Consider the following 19,588-nt stretch of genomic DNA (forward strand, 5'->3'; position numbering starts at 1 on the left):
CGGCTCTCCTCAACAGAGCACCTAGCTATGAGAGCTATATCATGGATCATAATCCCCAAGCTGTGCTCGGACAAGGACTTAGAGATGGCCACAACTTAATGACTCTGAGTACGCAGGACAATCGGAACGGCGAATGTCAAACTCAGGCATTCACCGCCGCAGATGTCACTTCAGGTATAGAAGAGTCAATTCACATACTGTCAGACCCATCACAACAGTTGCAACCAAAGGAGCTGTCACCGGGAGGGGAGCAAGGTAAATGGTGATACCTCAGTATTGACGCAGGACATTTGAATTATTCTATAATCCTTGATCCGGACATCAGATTAGCATGCCTCGAAATCAACGTCGAATGCATAATTGTGTCTGTACATCGAAGCAAATTACGTTGCGCAGCCAATAGTACGAAAAATGTCTGTCTGATTGTTTTATTGCACTGTCATCTTCGTCAGCACAAGCATTCGAAAGATTACGAGCGTTGTACTCACACAAAGGATCGCGAAAATCTAAACGAGTAACGTGAACAAGAATTAGCGTAAATTCTTGAACTTATAGAGACTAACACTCACGCTTCTGGTTGTTGTGAACGAAGCCAACTCTGGTTTTCATGTTTTCCTTGATTCTCTGATCCTTGAACGAACGACCTTGTCGTCTTGCCCATTTGGCTTCTCCAGCGTTTCGAGCCTTCATCAACTCCTGGCCTCTGCCAAAAGCGCCATGACCACCAGCTACGGGGACGAGGGCGAGTGAAGGATCGGCTAAACGTTGACGAATATGGGCGATTTTTGAAGCATTGATAGAACTGGTAGTGTCCCGTTGAGCGAAAGGCCGTAGGCGTTGGGAGTAATACACCTTTAGCGACCTGTGGCCCAGGGTTCTACCGGATGGCAGCATGAGTGACAAACCGTCAGCAGCGAGAGCCATGGGTCGTTGACGGGCATACTATAATGCAATGAGATTAGCCGGATAATCGCCTGCCAATGCATCTGGCTCACAGGTTCCATGATATCCTGAGACTGATGATCATCGGGAGCATCATCGTCCAAGTCCTCCCAATCGGAGTCGATCAGTTCCTCAGAGCCATTGAAATCGTAGAAATCCGCAAGCTCGGCTCTATCCTCATCTGTCTCATACGCAAGTTTACAGTGCCCTTTATCAATCATATGACGGCGGACTGCTTCTAAGCTGCCAAATTCTCGACCTCCGTTCGGACAGTAAAGGCAGAGGTTACCTACAGCGACCTTCTCGCCTAAATACGATAAGAGACCACTGACATCTAGTAAGATATCTCGGTCGGGAATGAAGAAGCTGTGTTGCTTAGCCATATGCGCAACGTTGTGATCGACAGAGGCTTGAGCTGCAGAACAGAAGAGGCAATCGGTAGGTTGGATCCGTCGACGTGATTTCGCTATGCGAGCCGCAAAGTCTCCGCTATCGTCTTCGTCATCGCTCGAGATTACAGACGATGATGAAGCTTCTTCTAAGGCCACTTGTCGATTATAGGCTGTTGTCTCACCAAGAGAGGTAGATTCTAAGAATGCGGGAGCGGTAGTGTGAGGGGAGGAGGAAGTGCTTGCGAGAACGCCGCGGTCGACAGGCTGCTGGGCTTCTCTGTCGCGATGCTTCTTAGACTGTATATGAGATCGGAAGGCATTTTCTGATGAGAAGTTTTTACTGCCAAATAAGCTCGGATATTGACATGTCAGAAACTTACTTGCAAGAGGAGCATACCAAGCTCCTAGGATCTGTCCTGACCGCATTTTGCTCACGTCTTTCTAAGACTTTTTCGTTGAAAGATTCAGCCGCAACCGGGGGCAGATTGGCCACTCGACGCTTCATATTATATCGATGCCAATCGGTGGAGAAGTGAGATCGCTGCTCGGCAGCAGTCTCGAAGGCGACTCTGCAGGATATACAGGTGAACATGACTGGGTAAAAGACTGACACTGTCTTGTGTATGTGAGTGACTCTGTTCCCAAACAGATATAAGTATGCGATGATGTAGCAAGATGAAGAAAGAAAGAAAGAAAGGATTGATAATCTTGGACAATTCAATTTAATTTATTTAGAAAATTGTATACCGGATAATCAATACAGAAGCTGTGTATATTGGCTCATCTGGCTATTAGGAATTGATCGTAATAAGTTGTAATCATCACCTTATATCACGTGACCTCCTGTTCCTCGTTATCTATTTTGAATGAAATATGTAACACGGTGAATTAACAAACCTAGCTGATATTTGCTGTTGTACGATATGAATTGCCATACATCACTTCTCGTAGTCTTTTGCCTTTGTCCTCTGCAGAGTACATCGACAACTTCTACGCCGTGGATCCACTACCTCTGTCAGATTACTATAGCACTCCATTCATCATTGCCAAGATGAGCGATACAATACCCACTTGGGCAGAGCAAAGTATCGGGGAAGAAGGCACATCGCATAAACCTAAGGGACCTGGATCTCAATGGCAAACACTCAGTGAGTCTCGCTTGACCATACAGCGTTGAAGCTCCTGGCTGTGCGCTCACGATGAATTAGGTGTTGGGCCCGATCTTGTCAGATCACTGTTATTGCGAAAATTCAAGAACCCGACACCCATACAACGTGCCAGTATTCCTAGTGCTCTCTCAGCTCCGCCTCGAGACGTTCTGGCCATGGCTCGTACAGGATCAGGAAAGACTCTGGCTTATCTCATTCCGCTCCTACAACGTTTGGGATCCGACCATTCGCCTTCAACCAACCCTCGTGCGCTCATCCTGTGTCCAAGTCGAGAGTTAGCTGTACAGATTCTATCGGTAGGAAAGGATCTGGCCCGGGGTATGATCAGAGGAAAGGCGAGAGAGGGTGAATCCCTCAAATGGGCGTTGATCATGGGAGGGGAAAGCATGGAGGGGCAATTCGAAAAGATGTCTGGAAATCCTGACATGTGAGTGACCACTATATGATCAGAAGCTGACTTCAGTGTGATTGCTACGCCCGGTCGGTTTTTGCATCTGCTGGTAGAGATGCAATGTGATCTTAGACATCTTGAGATGGTCATCTACGACGAGGCTGACAGGTACGTCCAGTTGTTGTGAAACTGCGCTAACGGCAGATTGTTCGAAATGGGTTTCGATACCCAACTGAGGGAGATCCTGAGTCGTTTACCCACAACCCGACAAAACTTACTTTTCTCCGCAACATTGCCATCTTCCGTCGCAGAGTTCGCAAAAGCTGGTCTGAATAATCCGCTTCTAATAAGGCTGGACGCAGACCACAAAATTAGTCCGGACCTCGATTTGCGATTTCTGGCTGTGAAACCTATCGAGAAGGATGCTGGGTTATTGGTTCTCCTACGAGATGGCATCGGCATCGCTAGCAACACGCCTACTCACGACCAGCAACCTCAAGCTATCGTATTTGTTTCTACCAAGCACCACGTGGACTATGTCTCCGAACTACTCAAGGCTGCCGGCTACCGGACTTCCCATATCTATAGTTCCTTGGATCAGTCAGCTCGACAACAACAATTATATCTTTTTCGGAAGCGCTCCACCGATGTCTTGGTCGTCACTGACGTCGCTGCTCGTGGATTAGACATACCAATCATGGACCATGTCATCAACTATGACTTTCCACCAGGGCCTAGAGTGTTTGTTCATCGGGTCGGTAGAACCGCTAGAGCAGGTCGGAGAGGTACGGCTTGGTCACTGGTCACTCGAGAAGATTGGCCCTATCTTTTTGATTTGCAAACGTTCTTAGGTCCGTCTAGAATCGGGCAAGACAGAGAGATTTTGAAGGGATTTCCTCAAGATGAAATGAGCGAGAACATGGAGTATATATCGTCAAGCTTAGACGAAGTAGCTCCCCATCTAGCCGCTCAAAGAGACGTCAAGCGCAAAGGTCAGGCCATGTTCGAACGATCAAGGGGCAAAGCAGCTGTGAACTCTTATCGAAAAGCAAAATTGCTGGGACAGCATATGGGTGATCGTCTCTCGTCTTTCCCTATCGATCTTAGCTTCCGAAAGCAACATACTATCCCGGACAGTCTAGCAAGGGACAAACTTGTTGCGTCTCTGGCTGCATATGCACCTAACGAGACTATCCTGGAATTAGGCCGAAGAGGAGACACAGAAAGCTCCGTACTCATGAAAAAGCGGCGGAAACTTGTGCGCGAGCGTAAGAGGCCTAAGACCGAGGAGCAGAGAGAGGTTGAAGAGGAGGACCGGCCTGAAACGAGCAGACGCGAAGTCTACAGTGTGAGTCTTAGCCCAATTAAGCCTAGGCACTGATTGAAATTGCGCCCGTCAGACAAGATCATTCCGCGATCCAGACTTCTTCATGACTCATGCACAACCTGGTGCGGCCGCTGAGAAAGGGTAAGTTCGCACCGGAACATGCCATGACTGACCGACGGTTCTCAGCTATTCTCTGAAGAGCGGGGCGTCTCTGCCAGAAGCTATCAACGCGTCTACTATCGACATGACGGCCGATGAGGGGACCGCGGCAAGAGCGCAGAAGGCCAGTCAACTTAGCTGGGATCGCAAGAAGCGTAAATTTGTTACCCCTACAATTGGTGCCGATAATAAAAAGATGATACGGTCTGAAAGTGGTTCGCTCTTGCCTGCCTCCTATAATTCTGGTCGATACACTGCTTGGAAGTCTCGAAAGCGCACAGTCAACACTGCGACCAATCGCGACCGTCAAATTGCAGAAATTGCTTCCCGAACAGCACATTCCATGACATCTGACACATCGGACAACGTGAGATCCAACAGGGATGTCGGACGATCTCATCAACGCCAATCGGATTCTGGGCTCCTTTCTGCCGATCGCATTAGGCAACATCGAGCGCAAAAGCAGAAGGTAAGCAATCCATTCTTGATGCTCAAATGCTCGGACTAACAACCAACAGAGATTGGCCAAAACGGGTCGCGCTGCAAAGAGAGAACACCGCGGCTAGGACCTCATCATATATCATCCCGTATTGGACTGAATCTACGCGATGACCATCGGGATCGATACCGAACAGTGTTTGTCACTTTTCACGTTATTCATGTTGGCAATAATTTGTTAGCTTACTGTCATCTGCTATTGGTAGTTGTAGGCTTGTATGCCCGGATGCTTACACTTCGCTCCTCACTATGAATGCATTGTCTGTCGGTCTCACGGTCGTAATGAGCATCGACGATGATTTTGGCGCTGATATCTCATCACGAGCAGCACTTGCTTGGGCTCTGGGTGGTCAGGACTTCGCTGAATGGCTCTGGGACGGGCTTGCCAGTCTATTCTCCTGCATGTTTTCACTCATAACCAAGCCTTCCAGGCGTTGCGAGTTTCAGACGTGGACAGTTGCTCCTCGCTTGGGCCGCTAATGCTCACGCTCACGCACAGACGGTGTCAGAACAGCAGGTGCATCAGACAGGCGTTCATTGGGTGTACATAGATTATACATGCATGACATGCGGGAGTACACATTGGCGGGAAAGGGCGATAAGCGCTACAACATATAGTCGACAGTATGTTTATTCTGGCTCATGATGCGCTTGCTTCCAATGAGATCTTCATTGCGCTTCCGCGATCAATCTGATACTTCTGAGGCTATTATTTGTATGTTCTTTCGCTCTGATTATTGCATCTATATGAATTCCAATATGACTAACGAGGGTATCCTGCAGGATTGCTGTTCGATGACGAAGCTCCTTGTACCTGAAGTAAACATCAACAGTCTTCCTTGTTTCATCTCAATCTCCGGGCAAAGTGGCTTACGCAATTTTGTCGCTCTCGAGCTGCGACTGCGAGACAAGAACACCCTGTTGACTCGCAGCGAGCATACTGGTTACCTCGTTCTCCAGTTGAGCGATGACTTTATTGGTGTTGACGTTGTCCGTTGCCAATTTCTGCGGCATTTTTCACACATCAGCAATGAACTCAAAGGAAGTGCTTTAAAGTGACCAACAGTTTGTGCAGCATCAGCCTGATCGTGGATCATTTTCAATTTGACCTCCAAAGTACTGACTTCCTCCATCTGCCGCTCAACCTCTTGCCTAGAACGATCATATAGATCTTCCTGGACAATCGCATGATTATCCAGCGTCAGTTTTTCTTGACGGTATCTTTCCCTTCGAGATTGCAACCCTTGCCAGATAGAAGATCGCATGAATGTTCCAATCGATTTGAGAGCGTCCAGATCTGCAACGCCTAGGTCGACGTCGATGTCGGCGTCGAACATCGGTACGTTCTCTGAGTCGTCTTCGGACTGCAAAGAGCGTTTACCGATGTTATGGGTGAGTGCTGCGTACTCCGCGTGAAGCGTTTCAAATCGATCCATGCCTCTCGTGACCAGCATTTCGTTGTCGTAAGATGCTTGACTAGCTTCTGCTATCTTGCCTCTCAGATCATCCAATGCTCGGTGCAGTGAATCACGCTCGTGATTCATTCTGTTGACCTCATCCGGGCTGAGATTTTGCGCTGCTATCGCATTTTCGATGACGATAAGATTCGATCGATGCGTTTCGAGTTCGTCTCCTGTGGTATAAATTGTATCAGCAAGTCATCCTCCCATTGCCTGTGCTCGATGCCTTACTTTGTTCTGACACAGCTGCGCGGATCTTGAGTATAGCTTGTCTAGTCTTGTCCGCTTTTTGTCTGTGAAGGTCAATGAAGGCGATAAATTTGGTCTTGTCGCCCATGAGTTGAAGGTATTCATCCTCTAGTTTTCTCAGTGGCGGCTAGATGGAAGATCATGCGACAGGATCAGCACATGAGTTTGCCGTCATGCCAAAGACACTTACCTCTTGGATCTGCAATTGCTGTAACTCCAACTGGTATTTCTGCAGAATCCCTGCTAGGCTGAACGTTTGCTCCGCATTCGCCACGGAAACACGATCTACGGCTGATCAGTTTTGTGAAAACTGGTTTTCGGCGACATACCGTACATCTCCATCAGCTCTTGCTCTGCCTCCGGGAATTCTTCAGCTCCACCATCGAACCACTGATTATAAGTTTTTGATGCAAAATTCCATAACATGCGATCCTCAAGGTAAGGGTGATCCAAGGGAAGTTCAGTGGGCAACGACAATATGGGATCCGAAATGCAATTAGTGTCATTCCAGTTGTCGTGTGCCTGCCTGAAGGGTCAATTGTCTGGTTCTCGCTGACGGTCTGACTTTCACGTACCTTACAGAGCTCGACGAGCCAATTCAACATCGCCAACATGCTAGGCCACGACTGTGGTGCACCTGGCGCAGTGAATGCTGTCTTACTGATAGACTCTAAACCAGGATACCGCAAATCCTTCAACATCGTAAGCGCATCGTCTTCAAACTTCTTGCTCCATATCATTCCCGGATCGATCAGAGTGGAAGCCAGATATCTAAATATGGACTGGAACTCCTTGGCTGTTGGGGAACTAAGGGTTTTTGACGTGACGGGAGCGGGATATCGAACATTAACCAGATAGTCGCTGAGATTGCGCATACACTCGATCTGAAAGTTCTTGTCTCGCACAGGGCGACTTTCTTTCGGTGGAGCAGCGATATGTGAGGTAGATTGCAAAGAAGGTCTATTTGCGTTGGAGGACGCGTATACTGAGCTCCTTCTTATACTGACATTGGGCTTAGCAGGATTTCTGATCAATCGTCAAAGATTTGACAGCTCACCTGCTGGGCATGTTCCTACTGGTCTGCGGTGTGCGGCCAAATGTACCGTGCAGGCGATTCACACTATTTACCAGTTCCCTTGTCTCCGTACTTCGTATGTTATTCAGTGTAGACCTGCGGGACGCTTGTCCTGACAGGCCTTTGAATTTGTCTCTGTCAGACTGAGAAGGTTGATTGCCGCCCGATGAGCCAATCATAATGGACGAGAAGAGGGGATATTTCAGGTCAGCTCGGATAATTAGCAGTAGAGCGAGAGTATTGTAGTACAAAGTCAAGAATAGTATGACTACGAGAAGCGTTCAGTATAGTGCAACAGAGACGCGGAGTAACTGTTTGTTTATCTCTTTCGCGGGCAGATTGTTGATATCAGCTTCTATTGCTAGCAACTCAGATTTTACACATTTAGGCGGCGTGCGCCGAACAAGTCAGACGCGTCGCGAGCAAGAAAGCATGAAGTTGCATTTCTTGTTTTTTTGGAGGGTATTTTATATCGTACTTAACATCATACAGAAGGAGATCTATTTCATCATACCTTGAATCATTCACGTATTTGTTTACTTTTCTATCATCCGGTTTCCTGAAAATTTAGAGATTTGAAATTTTGATTTTTTTCTTGAAAAAGCTTGCCTGCGTCCGCTTCGGGTTTGGCGGAAAATTAATGGTCTTTCAAACGTGGAGTATGAAGGGAAGTGGAGGCGTTGGGACATGGATGCTTCCTACTTGTCGGAAGAACCGGGTCGCACAACTTGATCGTTGAGTTTGGCGTTCCACAAGCTTGCGTACACGTCATCCGCCGCTTCGATTACTGGACTGGCCATCAGCGAAGTTCAACCTGACAGGGAATAATTCTCTTACCTCTAAGTCTGGCTTCTATGCTAGCCGTCTGTCGAAAGAGAGTTTCTGAGTATAACATTAATGAGCGCAAGATAACCAAGAGATAACAGTATTACTCACCAAACGATTCGCGATTAGACAGTGTCTGCCGATACCCACGTCGGCCTGTAACTGCCTTGTGGCCATTTACAGATTTGTTGCCTGAGGCGTGAAGTTGAACAGGGAATTCACTGTGTCTGCTAGACTTAGGCGCAAATTCAGGAAATTCGAGTAGAATCCATTCTCGCACTTTCGAAAGGACATCCTGCTGTAAGGCGTTATCTCCAAAGATAGCCGGATCAGCTTTGGGAAGGACTAGCACGATATGTCAGCCCAGTTTCGAGCAACGGAAAAAACAGCTCTACTTACCAGTCCTGGCATGACGAGTGAGCAGGTGCCCTTCTCCGTGACCAGTGGTAAATATCTCTGATGGTTGAAATAGTTGGGTCTGCTGATTGTACGAGATCACGAGTGTACCTAATATACTCGTCAGCAGGAAATCAGACAAGCGATTGAGTGACTCACCTCTGATGGCATTGGAGACACGAACGGTTACCAAATAAGACAAGTGCGTTCCGCTGACGTGTTCAATCTCAATGCGAACAGCCTTCGATTTCTGATCCGCCTCATTTTTGATCTCGCCCTGTGCAATATTAGCACACAGTCTGGTGACGCTACCGTCTAAGAAGAGGAAGAGAAAGGATGGAGATTTAAGCCACTCACCAGCTTTCTTAGCTGCTCTAATAAATTCAACCCTCGTTTACGCTGCTCGAACGAGGGTGGACTGACGAAACCTGGGCGAAGGTTTTTCGATCGGAGAGCAGAATGAGCGTCTCGACGAGCTATCTCATATGCATTGTTGACCATGATGATTTGCTTTGGAGACAAATTGGTCAAAACTGCCCAATGCTTGTTTGACCAGTTCTTGACTGATTCAGCCTGCAGCAAGACGTCAGCTTCATCACTCGACTTCACTCGGTATTTGACAACTCACAAATTGGGAGGGAAACGCTTTGCCACTGCTCCAGTCCATCACTTGCTTTGCGGCCTGTCGAAGCTCGGGGTTTTGTATCTTCTGGAAGCTGGAAGCTCTTCTAGCTTTGTCAATCAAAGCAGCGAATTGATCAAGTGAGCGAATGAACGATCGTACTTCCACTTTCACTGGTCGCGGTAGGAACAGTCGAGTTGACTTGATGGTCTGGGAAGCTTTGTTGACCTGTGAATGAGGTCAGCGTGAGACAAGCTCTGTGAGGGCGTGATGAACAGGCTTACATCAGGTTTAATCGGGAAAGTTTTCTTTGAGAACGTTGATTGGTACCTGGTGGAGATACCGGCGTGATGCGTGAACTGACGAGAGAGTAGAAGCGATCGCATGGGGTTGATAGTAGCTCTGGTTACAGCGAGTGACATTGTGTTTGCGGGATTGGGTATGAGTCTGAGTCGATGGATTATTATCGCAGTGATGAAAAGAAGTTTGTTGGAGAAATATTGGATTATACCCATCCTCGTGAGTCCATTATATACCTTACATTTTGCCTTCACTCGCTCGTCAATCAGCTAGTGAACAGCGATTGATGCTTGAAGGATTGATGATGAGCTGGTGATGGATCCCGGACCACTTTAAGGGGAAGGGGTTACTTGTTCGAAATTCATGATCAGTGCATGAAAGGGATTACAAAGCCGGATATCGATTTGACGTGAACTTGAATACATTGATTCTCCCCAGTCTGGATTGGTGTATTTAGAGGTCTCTCCGTCCTCGGCCTACGATAGATCATTTTTGCTGGCCCGAAGTTTAGAAGGGGGGAGGGGGGTGATGTATCATCGGGCCAAGCAAGAGTCATATTGTTCACCACTGACTGCCTTTGCGGCGCGCTAAGCGGAATAACCAATACTTCTCATGATTTTTGTTAATCGGAGCTAGTCTTCCAACGCAGGGGTGTATGTTCCATATCTTGCATTCGTCTTTGTCTTACGAAGTCTGTCAATCGGGATTAGCCTTTGCGCGTGTCCGGATTTCGCGAGACGCCAAGACGCGTGCACCGGCTAAATCTGTAGCAGGAGTTCCTGTATCAGAGAACAATAGACTGATGGTAAACAAAGAATATTGTTCAGCTGTATCCAGCTTGACTCAAAAGTGCACACAGCATCTTGCAGTATACTCTTCGTCTTATAAGGAAAAGGCACTACAGCCTTTGAATTGAACTTCACAATGCAATCAACGATTGTGCTATACTTGCGGAATGACATCAATACTTCAACAGATATTCAATGTCGGCCTCAATCTGGTGAGAAGTCTGAGTGACCAAGTTGTGAGTGATTCGATCTGGGTGTTCTCCCCTTGGATGTGCTGACACTGCCTCCTGCAGTATCAGCTATGTCGAACGACTGGCTTGTACCGCTGTTGTTTAGGCGTACAGCCAAAATTCTTGATCAGCCAATCCTCAGCATTATGGGGTAGAATGGTGCCGTATCCGAACGAGACTTGCGGAGGAGATCAGCAAGGTTACAAATAGTAAGCTCAAAGCGAATATAGATCTATCGGCACAGCTGATCGATTACAGTGTTGGCTTCGAGTCATACCTCTTCCCCGTTCACGCGACTGCTGGTAAGTGTGTTGTCAGTCTTCTGATCTTAGGCTGATAGAATTGCACGGCCAGTCTTTGCGAGGGGCAAATGTGAGTTCTCTTCGTAAGATAAATCAGTCTCAATTAATCAACTCGTTCCGGCAGATCCTTTACTAAAAAAACGTCGAGTGATCTTGTGTCTCAGTACTAAGCAGTATCACGGGGTGGAAATGTACATGGCGCCGAAGTAAGCTGCCAGTTAAATTGTGTTCTTGCGCGCTGACAATGTACTAGTAGGTATAGTCCTCTAATGCGCTTAGAAGTCCAACCAAAGCTACAAGTGACCGGCTTGTCTACGTTATTAACGACTGACATGTATTATGTGAAAGGTACGTTTGCTCGGAAACCTCTTCCATGTATGCTGATGATGCCTTTGAACAGAGCATTCCATGATAGCCTTGACAACCTTGTTTTAGAAGGCGTCGCGCGATTCTTGACTGCCATTAGGATCTGGACACAGCGAATCCATTGTATAATAATACTACATTGATGCATCATCTTTCCATCGTTTAACATTGTCATATATAATTCCGTGTAGACTGCGGTACGCTCAACGTCTCACCGGCCATGCATATATGAGCAATCTGAATGGTGTAGAGACTACTATCAGCACAGCTTGACGCGGGGCTACATCGCAAATTGTCGCTCAGCGATGCGGTGAAGATGAGAGAAGGGTCATACATTTCTTTATGCCTGCTTGAACCTGAGCAGGGGCGCGAGATCGCTGACAGGACAGGCTGTCTGCAAGAACTCGTGCTATTTCATACCAATTCAGCCAGCACTCCAACTTGAGTTAGCTGGACTGCATAATGATGACACTCACTTTCAATAGTTCTGATGATGTCGCTCTGAATGACACGTCCACGCAGAGACATACACTGAGGAAGTGCTTCAGGTCTTGGCTCAATTTTTCTGGACTTTTGAGGGTAGGAGTTCCATTGGTTGCGATCAAATACAGAGCTTTCAGCGGCTCTTCGTCAAGGTACGGTGGCTCGTTTTCGATCATTTCGATTGCCATTATCCCAAGGGACCATATGTCCACCTTGGCACCATATTCCTTCTGTTTCACTACTTCCGGAGCCATCCAGTAAGGGGTGCCCACCATGGTAGCTCTTTTGGACTTCTGCTCGGTTAATTTGGCGCAGAACCCGAAGTCAGCTGAGAAGATAATTAGCCTGCTAATACAATGGTCAATGCGTGACTTCACTGACTGATTTTCACTTGTCCTTGGGCATTCATTAAAAGATTGTCAGACTTAATGTCGCGGTGAATGATGGATCTTGAATGTAAATGTTGCAGACCACGACACGTCTATATGATACAACCGGGGTCAGCCTGTATTTCCAGAGCAGAGGGTTCTAGCTTACCTCGAGGCAGATAGCGGCGATCTGCTCCTCCGCCAATTTGTTGTTCTCAATCACATCCGTCAAGGCACCACCCTCCATGTACTCCATTACTACCCATAACTCTGAATTTCGCACCAAAAAGGCATCCAAGTAATTCACAACATTAGGATGCTGCGACTCCTTCATGACAATGATCTCATTCACAATGAGCTCTTTCCTGGGCTGCTGCTGCAGGTCCATTTGCTTGATCGCGACCTTTTTACCGCTTGCAAGAGTCTTGGCTACGAAGACCATGCCAGAAGCCCTGTAAAACGCGAAGCAAGTCAGTTTCGACCAAGTGTGATTGAACCTACCCTTGTCCAACTTTCTTGATCTTCGAATATAGTTGAGCTGGATCGTCGGAGCTGACGACCGATCGCAATTTGTCCATAATTTGAGCCTCATTCATTGTACTAATTCTTCTTTCTGTACGAGCTGTAGATACCTGAGCATGGGTACTAGCGGATGCCGGCTGTGCCAGCACACTCGTCGCCTGTACCAAATCTTTTTTCACCTGAACTTTAGCTGGCACACTCGTGTCGAGAGGTTGTGAGGGGCCAGCGGGGCGAGGCGGCGGCGGCGCTTTTCTTTCGGCGACCAAAGGTCTCGTCTGTAGCATGGCATAAGCTCGCGTCCTACAATAGAAAATGATCCTATTCTACTAACCTCACGAGGTCCTGCGATCGCTGCTTGAGGCGGAACCTTTGAAATAGAGCGAGTATGATTATTTGATATAGTCGGATCTCTGAGTCTTTGCGGCTGTAGCGGCGGCGGTTGACCAGCCAGACCTGCCCCTTCAAATCGAGTTGCGGCAGTACTTGATGTACGCGATGAGTCAGGTAAGGAGGGTGCTGACGGGCGTTGGTAGTCGCCTTGGCCCATCTGCTGTTGGGTGTAGAATTGAAGGACATCCAGAACAGCCTCTGGATGGCGAGCAGCTTCCTCTCGTGTAATGGCTGAGGATGTGAGCAGTTTCGACCATTGAGGCGGTAAACCCTGCCGATTTCATCTCATTAGTCATGTCCATCTATTCAAGAAGCCTACGCATTTGCCTTGAAACTCACGGTGAATCCGCCTGATATGGGATCAAAGCCAACATGCACTTGGTGAACAAAATTCGTTGGGCCCGATACGCCCATTAAAGGCGAGCGGTTGTATATGTCATCCATCCAAGCGTATACCTCATCATCGGATCTAAACGTGAAATAAAGAAGCTTTTCCTTGGTTTCGAGCTCAATACAGAAAGGCTTCATGTCGACTCTCTGCACGTCGTGTATGTCCGACAAAGGTAGGACGAAAACAGGTGTGGAGGATTGCTAGACACGTCGCGATGTAAGCAGATACGCGAGTCTTACGAGGAGCTTTGAACAGCACTAATTAGGATCTGATCATACAACTCACCTCGTTCTTGTACATGCTCAGTTCCGTTCCACCTAAAACCAGCCATCGTTTGCTCCACATGAAGGCCCTCAGCCCTTCCTCCTTCACGCTAGCATACCCAGATCGAACGGTCTGATTCGCGCCAGCGTTCGGGCGAGTAACAGAAAGGTTGGAGGTAGGGTTTATACTGGGGAACGATGAAGCATATGACGTTGAAGAGAAGTTGGATCTCATTTGTGACGAGTTAGCATGAGGATCCGATGCGCTGGGTGTCTGACCACGGGCGGGGGGAGCAGGTGCTGGTCGAGAAGGTGTTAATGAAGCCAGGTTGTATGACATGTTGATCTATCGTTCCGAGCGTGAGAAGTATTGCCTGCGCTTTGATGATGCACAAGCTACTCAAACGACACCATCCACAATAAGCTGGAAGGTAGCAGGTGACTGCATTTAAAAGACAGCGAAATGTATGATTTAACGTGACGAGCAAAGGACAAAGGGCTTGAGTGAAACGCGATATCAAGCGCCCGAATGCTATGGTGATTCTCATTTTAGATTATTCATTCACGTGTGGCGCGTCGTATGAGGTTAACCATCTTTTAAGCATTATTATTGTTATTATCATATGATCTTAAGCTACAAATCAAGCAAGATTGTATTTTACAGTACAATATACATATGTACGTATCATATTCTATATGTGTTCGTGATCGTCCAATGTACCGTTTCGTTACTTTGTGGAACGGGATGCTATACTCCTGCCCTTCTTAGGGTTCTCTAATTTAACCACAGAAATCGTTTGAAGTTGTTGCGCCAGAAACTCCTGAGTACCTTGCCTTCTCATGAATAGAGGTCTAATCAGCACACTGATTCTGTACGGTACTCTATCAAGGTCAGGATACTCACCTCATTCGAAGTATACGCATGATCATTTCTGTGTTGCTGCTTGGGTTTGGTAATGCTCGCTTAGCGCTTTTCCGAGCTCGTATTGTTCCGAGATTGCGTTGCGACATGAGCGATTTCGTTGGTCGTTTAGATCTGTTTTGTAATGTCGCTTGGAATCCTCTTATACATTCCTGGGACATCACATCTCAGTTGAGATCAAGTCCACCCTCAAATGTAGGCAGCGAAAACTCACCTCCATCAGGTCATCAGTGTTCCAATCGTAGTATATTCTTACTGATAGAATCTCGTTAAATTTCGCATTCTGTAGTGTGCCTAAGGGAACTCCACTAGCATCCCCCCCAACATAGAAGAAGTCCCGGAGGAATTTGAGCCATTTCAGAGCGATGTCAAGTTCACCATCATTCAATGCTCTCATACGAGACGGCTTGTCGGATAACGGGGGTACAATGAGCGCTTCTATCGTCATCAAAATTTGTTTCCACAACTTAGCCATGACCATTTGCATGGAATCGGGCGATAACGATGATGCTAGGGTATGGTTATTGGTATCCAGATAATCGAATAAAGGATGAATGGCGGTTTCGATACTGGCGTCACTTGGTCCACGAGACCGGTCTTGTTTAGTAGGAGGTATGGAATACTCCGCCGAGCCGATGGCTGACCTGTAAGCGGCTGACAATTTACCAAGAGCATCATTGTAATCAAGCGAACCGGTAGCATTTGGTTTGAGAACCGATTTTATGGAAGCACGAGACAAGGTATGGCGCAAGACAGGTGTCATCTACGATGATAATTAGCTAAACTCTTTCTCTTGGTCACTCACCTTGTCAACAAACGCTCGGACCATGTCAGCTTCCGTCCGCTTGAGCGATCTGAAGGCACGTCCAAAATGATACTGTATATCGTCTCTTTCTCCCTCCACACCGACACGCAGCAACAGATGTCCTCTGGTATCTAATGGCAGTAGGACATCCTTTGGTATGAGGTCAACAAATTGGGAGGGATCTAGACGCAGATACGCTCTGCCCAACACATCGTGTTTTCCGGTCAAATTGCGATGTCGAACAGTCACCATGAACCATGAATTGCCTTTTACAGGTATATCGAAGCTTTCATCCCACCGAGGATCCGAGTCGTCATGTATGGTCCGAGTCTTGGCGAAGCGATTCCCATGCTCGTCACTCACAATAACGAAACTATCGGGTGACTTCGAACTGCCTTCGACTGCAAGACCTTCGGCAAGAACGATCTTGATGGTGAATAGGTATATTTGCTGATTAGATCGCGAAGTCGGCTCGTCAACCTCATAAGCCGATAGGTCGTCCACTCGCAGCTGGTCATATAGCTTGTCGAGCTGCTGGCGTGCTGCCTCTATGTTGTTGAGCTTGACACATGACTGTGTGAATATCAGCAATCGCGGACAGGGGTATGACATCAAGTGTAGATTGGAACTCGCCTGAGGCGTAAAATTGAAAAATGCCTGCAATTTCCTGTCACCCTGCAGAGAAGCAATAGTCGCTTTTGCTTTTTCGATCCACGCTTGTTGCTTAGCAGCTGTTACAACTGTGTCGCTTGTATGCATGTCTTCGGTAAAAAGCTGTTCAATTCTGGTGCAATAGTCGCTAATTGAGACGCTGATAATCTGTGCCTGCTGTTCAACGAAGGCCAATCCTGACACGTATTTGTACGCACCTTAGCCAAACGCGTAGCAAAAGCCGCTAATTGCTGTTCCTCAGGCCACTCAAGATCCATGAGAAACTGAACGGCGCTTCGAAAGGAATCAAATAGATCTGTTACCGAAGACGACGGACCATTCGATGAAGTAGGCTCAAACTGATACAGGATTAGTGAGTGTCGTCGGCAGCTGGAATGGACCCACAGTGTCGACTGCCAAAGCCTGATCTGACCATTCTTTCGTTTTGTGCGCAGTTTGATCTAACCATAAAGACACCACGGTGATGAAGATCGGCGATAAAGGGAATCTGAGGGCAATTTCCTCGTTCCTTTAAAACGATCGGCGATCAGAGCAGTGTGTAGATGCCAGAGAGAACGAAACTCACTCTAGGAACGCGACACCCATATCACTCAACTTGCGTGCTTTCCTATATAATACGAACATCTCCTCTAGATTCAGATCAAGCCCTACGGGACTATGCGCGATTACCGTATCTTCTAGATCTCGATACCAAAGCGTTAAGTGTTGCTGAAGAATCAGAGGAACCATGTCAATGTGCCTATTCAGCCTGGAATGAGCTAGAGGTGCAACATATAAGCAAATTTGCGACGCACCTGCTGATCGGGTCCGGGAACTTTCTATTCAACCTCTTCGCCTCATGCTCAATCCAAGATGCCAACTGCATGGCAAAATGACATGTCTTCGACCCCTCTGAGTCTAGCAATCTTGACGCTTGATCGATATAAGTGTTAAACGCTTGAGATTTGACTATATCGACGATTCTGGTCTGAATGGCATGAAGATCCTTGTTGTAATCTTCATTGGCGCCGGATATGCGCCAGTCCTCGACGGCTTCCGCAAACTCTGGAGAGTGGTAGCCATCTGGGTAATCGAGCGCTGTTTCGATTGCTTGTAGAAAGCTCAAATCGCGTTGTCGGACATCTCGGTCGAGAGTCTCTCGCTTGATGTACAAAATATAGGATGTCAGTCTTGGCTGTGAGCTAACTCATCGGCCAGCAGGAACTTACATCTGACGTAGTCCAACTATCCAAGGGCATATCCAATTGAGCTCGTCCTATCATGGCCATGGCTTCATGCACGCACGCAGAGGGTACATCGCCATTTCGGTATCGGGCGATTATAGCGGCAAAAAATGAAACGGAACGGAAGGACAGTGGCAATCTCCATCTGACAGCACATGTCTGCAGCAGAGATACATGAGATGGGGAGAGGATGCTGAGGGAGACGTCCTCGTCTTCCGGAAGGGTTTCTAGGATTTGTAAATCCATATTGAGACATCGTTCCAGCAGGTTAGTGTACACTTGTTTGGGAGTAGGCGGTATGAAGGTGAAGTTCGGGTTAAGAGGTTCCAGATTGAGAGATTCCACGTGCATCGATAGGTCTAATGGCGAATGACGATCATTTGTCTGTACAAGGGATGGATTTGATTGCATCATCTGCAGCATCGTTTGCGATAACGCAGCAATCTCGTCGGCACGCCAAAGATTCCAATGGTCAGGATCCGCAAAATCGGAAGGGGTGTATGGATAAGGAGGATCCGTGTTAAGCAGCTTCAGGCATTTCTACAGCGTACCGAGCGGGTAAGCTATCGAGCCAAATCTAGTCCGAAACAAGAGACTTACTTTCAGGTCTTCCAGGGCAGCTTGCTCTGTACAGAGTCTCTCCAATTCGAGTAACTTCGCCTCGACAGTCTCTTCACCGACTCCATATAACGATCGTACGACATCTATTAAGGATCCCTTCCACCAATCCCGGTTCTCCTTTTTAGAGACTGGTAGTTGATCGGAACGAGGCCTCTCCGCTACAGCACTGTCCGGGCCTTTATCCGGCGGAGGAAGATCTATCTCTGTTTTGAGACGACTGCGGTATGATTGCAGCCGCGCAGACATTTCGCCTGATAGCGGCCCAAGCGCGGTAAGACAATCATACAGCAGTTCCATGAATAATGACACTTGTGAGCTGAGTTCTGGTTTCCATGCTCCATCCACAAGCTCTTCGTCCTTTTGCAAAGTCTTGGTTGAAACAGTGACGAAAGCGAGAATCAGATCTTCGATCTTGCGAGATTCCTTCATCTGACGCTGGAAACCTTTATCCGGCCAAGTTGAGGACCAGAATCTAGCAATAGTACGCCGGAATCGTTGATCTGAGTATCTACTCGCAGGGCCTTTAGTTCCGTCAATGTGCAAAGTGGCAGGATTGAGAGAAGTAGCGTATATGGAGAAGGTAAGAAGTTTGGCTCACTTCGGTTCCTGCCCCATAGCGATCTTCTGTAGATACCCATCTAAAGCTCTAATCAATTTTTCCGGGTATTTCGGTGATTTAGACGAGTCTTTGCCGATCAAGGACGTAAAGTCAAATGATGAGAAGAAGTAACCATCGTGCGACTTGCGAGAAGAAGCTGTATTTGGTCGGGATAATGAGGTATTGTGAAGACTGGACTCGGAAACTCTGGGTCTGAGTTCCCAATTTGTTTGAAAGTAGCTGTTATGGGGCATGTCAGTACTGCTTGAATTCTTGCGAAAGAGCAGTCCCACTCACGCAACCCGAAGAGCATACCTATGTTGACGGACAGAGGCATGAATCAGTGCTCAACGCGTGCAAAGAAATCTCTGACGAGATTGATCCATTTTTTGAAGCACTTACTCATAGCAAAGATCGTTGTCCGCTGCCATGACTTCGACGGGTCGTTCGCGAACCGATTTGTCCCTAACCGCTGAACGTACTAGGATAATTCATAGTCTGCTAATTCCCTGTTGATTTTTGGACGCAAACGATTGAGTCAACTTTGTTATTGGTCGTCTAGGTGGATTGCTGCTGATGGGCTATTCGATTAACATTATGTTGTAAACAACCTAGCGATAGGTTCGAATCTGCAAGTTAGATGAACGCAGATAATATTTGGCGCGCCTATCTCCTTATCAAGATATAATATATAAACAATCTTTGAGGCCCCGCAATCGCTATGAAACGTCATATTATGCTCATTTATGCTCATACATTTAAGCGTTTCTGACCGGATTATGCAATGCATGTATAATAATAGTCTTTTTCCCTGTGCATTTAGACAGACTGACCATAGA

General features: G+C 47.3%; 7 protein-coding genes across 7 annotated transcripts; 2 read left to right on the forward strand and 5 right to left on the reverse strand.

Annotated features, from left to right (window-relative positions):
* Nucleotides 1-428: 428 nt before the first annotated feature.
* I206_101551 (uncharacterized protein) lies at nt 429-1,926 on the reverse strand (the record flags this gene model as incomplete). Its single annotated transcript, XM_070202410.1, has 5 exons — nt 429-436; nt 489-506; nt 570-942; nt 996-1,611; nt 1,715-1,926. The coding sequence occupies 5 exons, from the start codon at nt 1,924-1,926 to the stop codon at nt 429-431; spliced, it is 1,227 nt and encodes a 408-aa protein (XP_070058511.1).
* Nucleotides 1,927-2,385: 459 nt separating this feature from the next.
* Nucleotides 2,386-4,946, forward strand: I206_101552 (uncharacterized protein; the record flags this gene model as incomplete). The annotated part of the gene is made up of 6 exons (XM_070202411.1): nt 2,386-2,482; nt 2,543-2,930; nt 3,099-4,242; nt 4,295-4,362; nt 4,408-4,849; nt 4,899-4,946. 6 exons carry the CDS (start codon nt 2,386-2,388, stop codon nt 4,944-4,946), a joined length of 2,187 nt encoding a protein of 728 aa, XP_070058512.1.
* A 601-nt stretch (nt 4,947-5,547) lies between these two features.
* I206_101553 (uncharacterized protein) lies at nt 5,548-7,841 on the reverse strand (the record flags this gene model as incomplete). Its single annotated transcript, XM_070202412.1, has 8 exons — nt 5,548-5,692; nt 5,753-5,883; nt 5,943-6,511; nt 6,570-6,714; nt 6,778-6,872; nt 6,917-7,109; nt 7,163-7,589; nt 7,645-7,841. 8 exons carry the CDS (start codon nt 7,839-7,841, stop codon nt 5,548-5,550), a joined length of 1,902 nt encoding a protein of 633 aa, XP_070058513.1.
* Nucleotides 7,842-8,360: 519 nt separating this feature from the next.
* On the reverse strand, nt 8,361-9,927 carry I206_101554 (uncharacterized protein; the record flags this gene model as incomplete). Its single annotated transcript, XM_019158177.1, has 8 exons — nt 8,361-8,449; nt 8,500-8,544; nt 8,599-8,832; nt 8,887-8,994; nt 9,043-9,160; nt 9,241-9,456; nt 9,512-9,733; nt 9,790-9,927. 8 exons carry the CDS (start codon nt 9,925-9,927, stop codon nt 8,361-8,363), a joined length of 1,170 nt encoding a protein of 389 aa, XP_019008790.1.
* An 802-nt stretch (nt 9,928-10,729) lies between these two features.
* I206_101555 (uncharacterized protein) lies at nt 10,730-11,335 on the forward strand (the record flags this gene model as incomplete). The annotated part of the gene is made up of 5 exons (XM_019158176.1): nt 10,730-10,805; nt 10,930-11,032; nt 11,082-11,125; nt 11,178-11,195; nt 11,250-11,335. 5 exons carry the CDS (start codon nt 10,730-10,732, stop codon nt 11,333-11,335), a joined length of 327 nt encoding a protein of 108 aa, XP_019008789.1.
* Nucleotides 11,336-11,831: 496 nt separating this feature from the next.
* On the reverse strand, nt 11,832-14,248 carry I206_101556 (uncharacterized protein; the record flags this gene model as incomplete). The annotated part of the gene is made up of 8 exons (XM_070202413.1): nt 11,832-11,900; nt 11,968-12,302; nt 12,356-12,455; nt 12,512-12,794; nt 12,844-13,139; nt 13,196-13,525; nt 13,594-13,845; nt 13,931-14,248. 8 exons carry the CDS (start codon nt 14,246-14,248, stop codon nt 11,832-11,834), a joined length of 1,983 nt encoding a protein of 660 aa, XP_070058514.1.
* A 388-nt stretch (nt 14,249-14,636) lies between these two features.
* I206_101557 (uncharacterized protein) lies at nt 14,637-19,180 on the reverse strand (the record flags this gene model as incomplete). The annotated part of the gene is made up of 14 exons (XM_070202414.1): nt 14,637-14,742; nt 14,813-14,982; nt 15,045-15,593; nt 15,636-16,208; nt 16,269-16,454; nt 16,505-16,645; nt 16,692-16,815; nt 16,873-17,046; nt 17,102-17,448; nt 17,516-18,070; nt 18,131-18,659; nt 18,750-18,989; nt 19,047-19,064; nt 19,152-19,180. The coding sequence occupies 14 exons, from the start codon at nt 19,178-19,180 to the stop codon at nt 14,637-14,639; spliced, it is 3,741 nt and encodes a 1,246-aa protein (XP_070058515.1).
* Between the last annotated feature and the right edge of the window lie 408 nt (nt 19,181-19,588).

This window comes from Kwoniella pini, chromosome 2 (assembly GCF_000512605.2).
Source record: "Kwoniella pini CBS 10737 chromosome 2, complete sequence".
NCBI classification, from domain to species: domain Eukaryota; kingdom Fungi; phylum Basidiomycota; class Tremellomycetes; order Tremellales; family Cryptococcaceae; genus Kwoniella; species Kwoniella pini.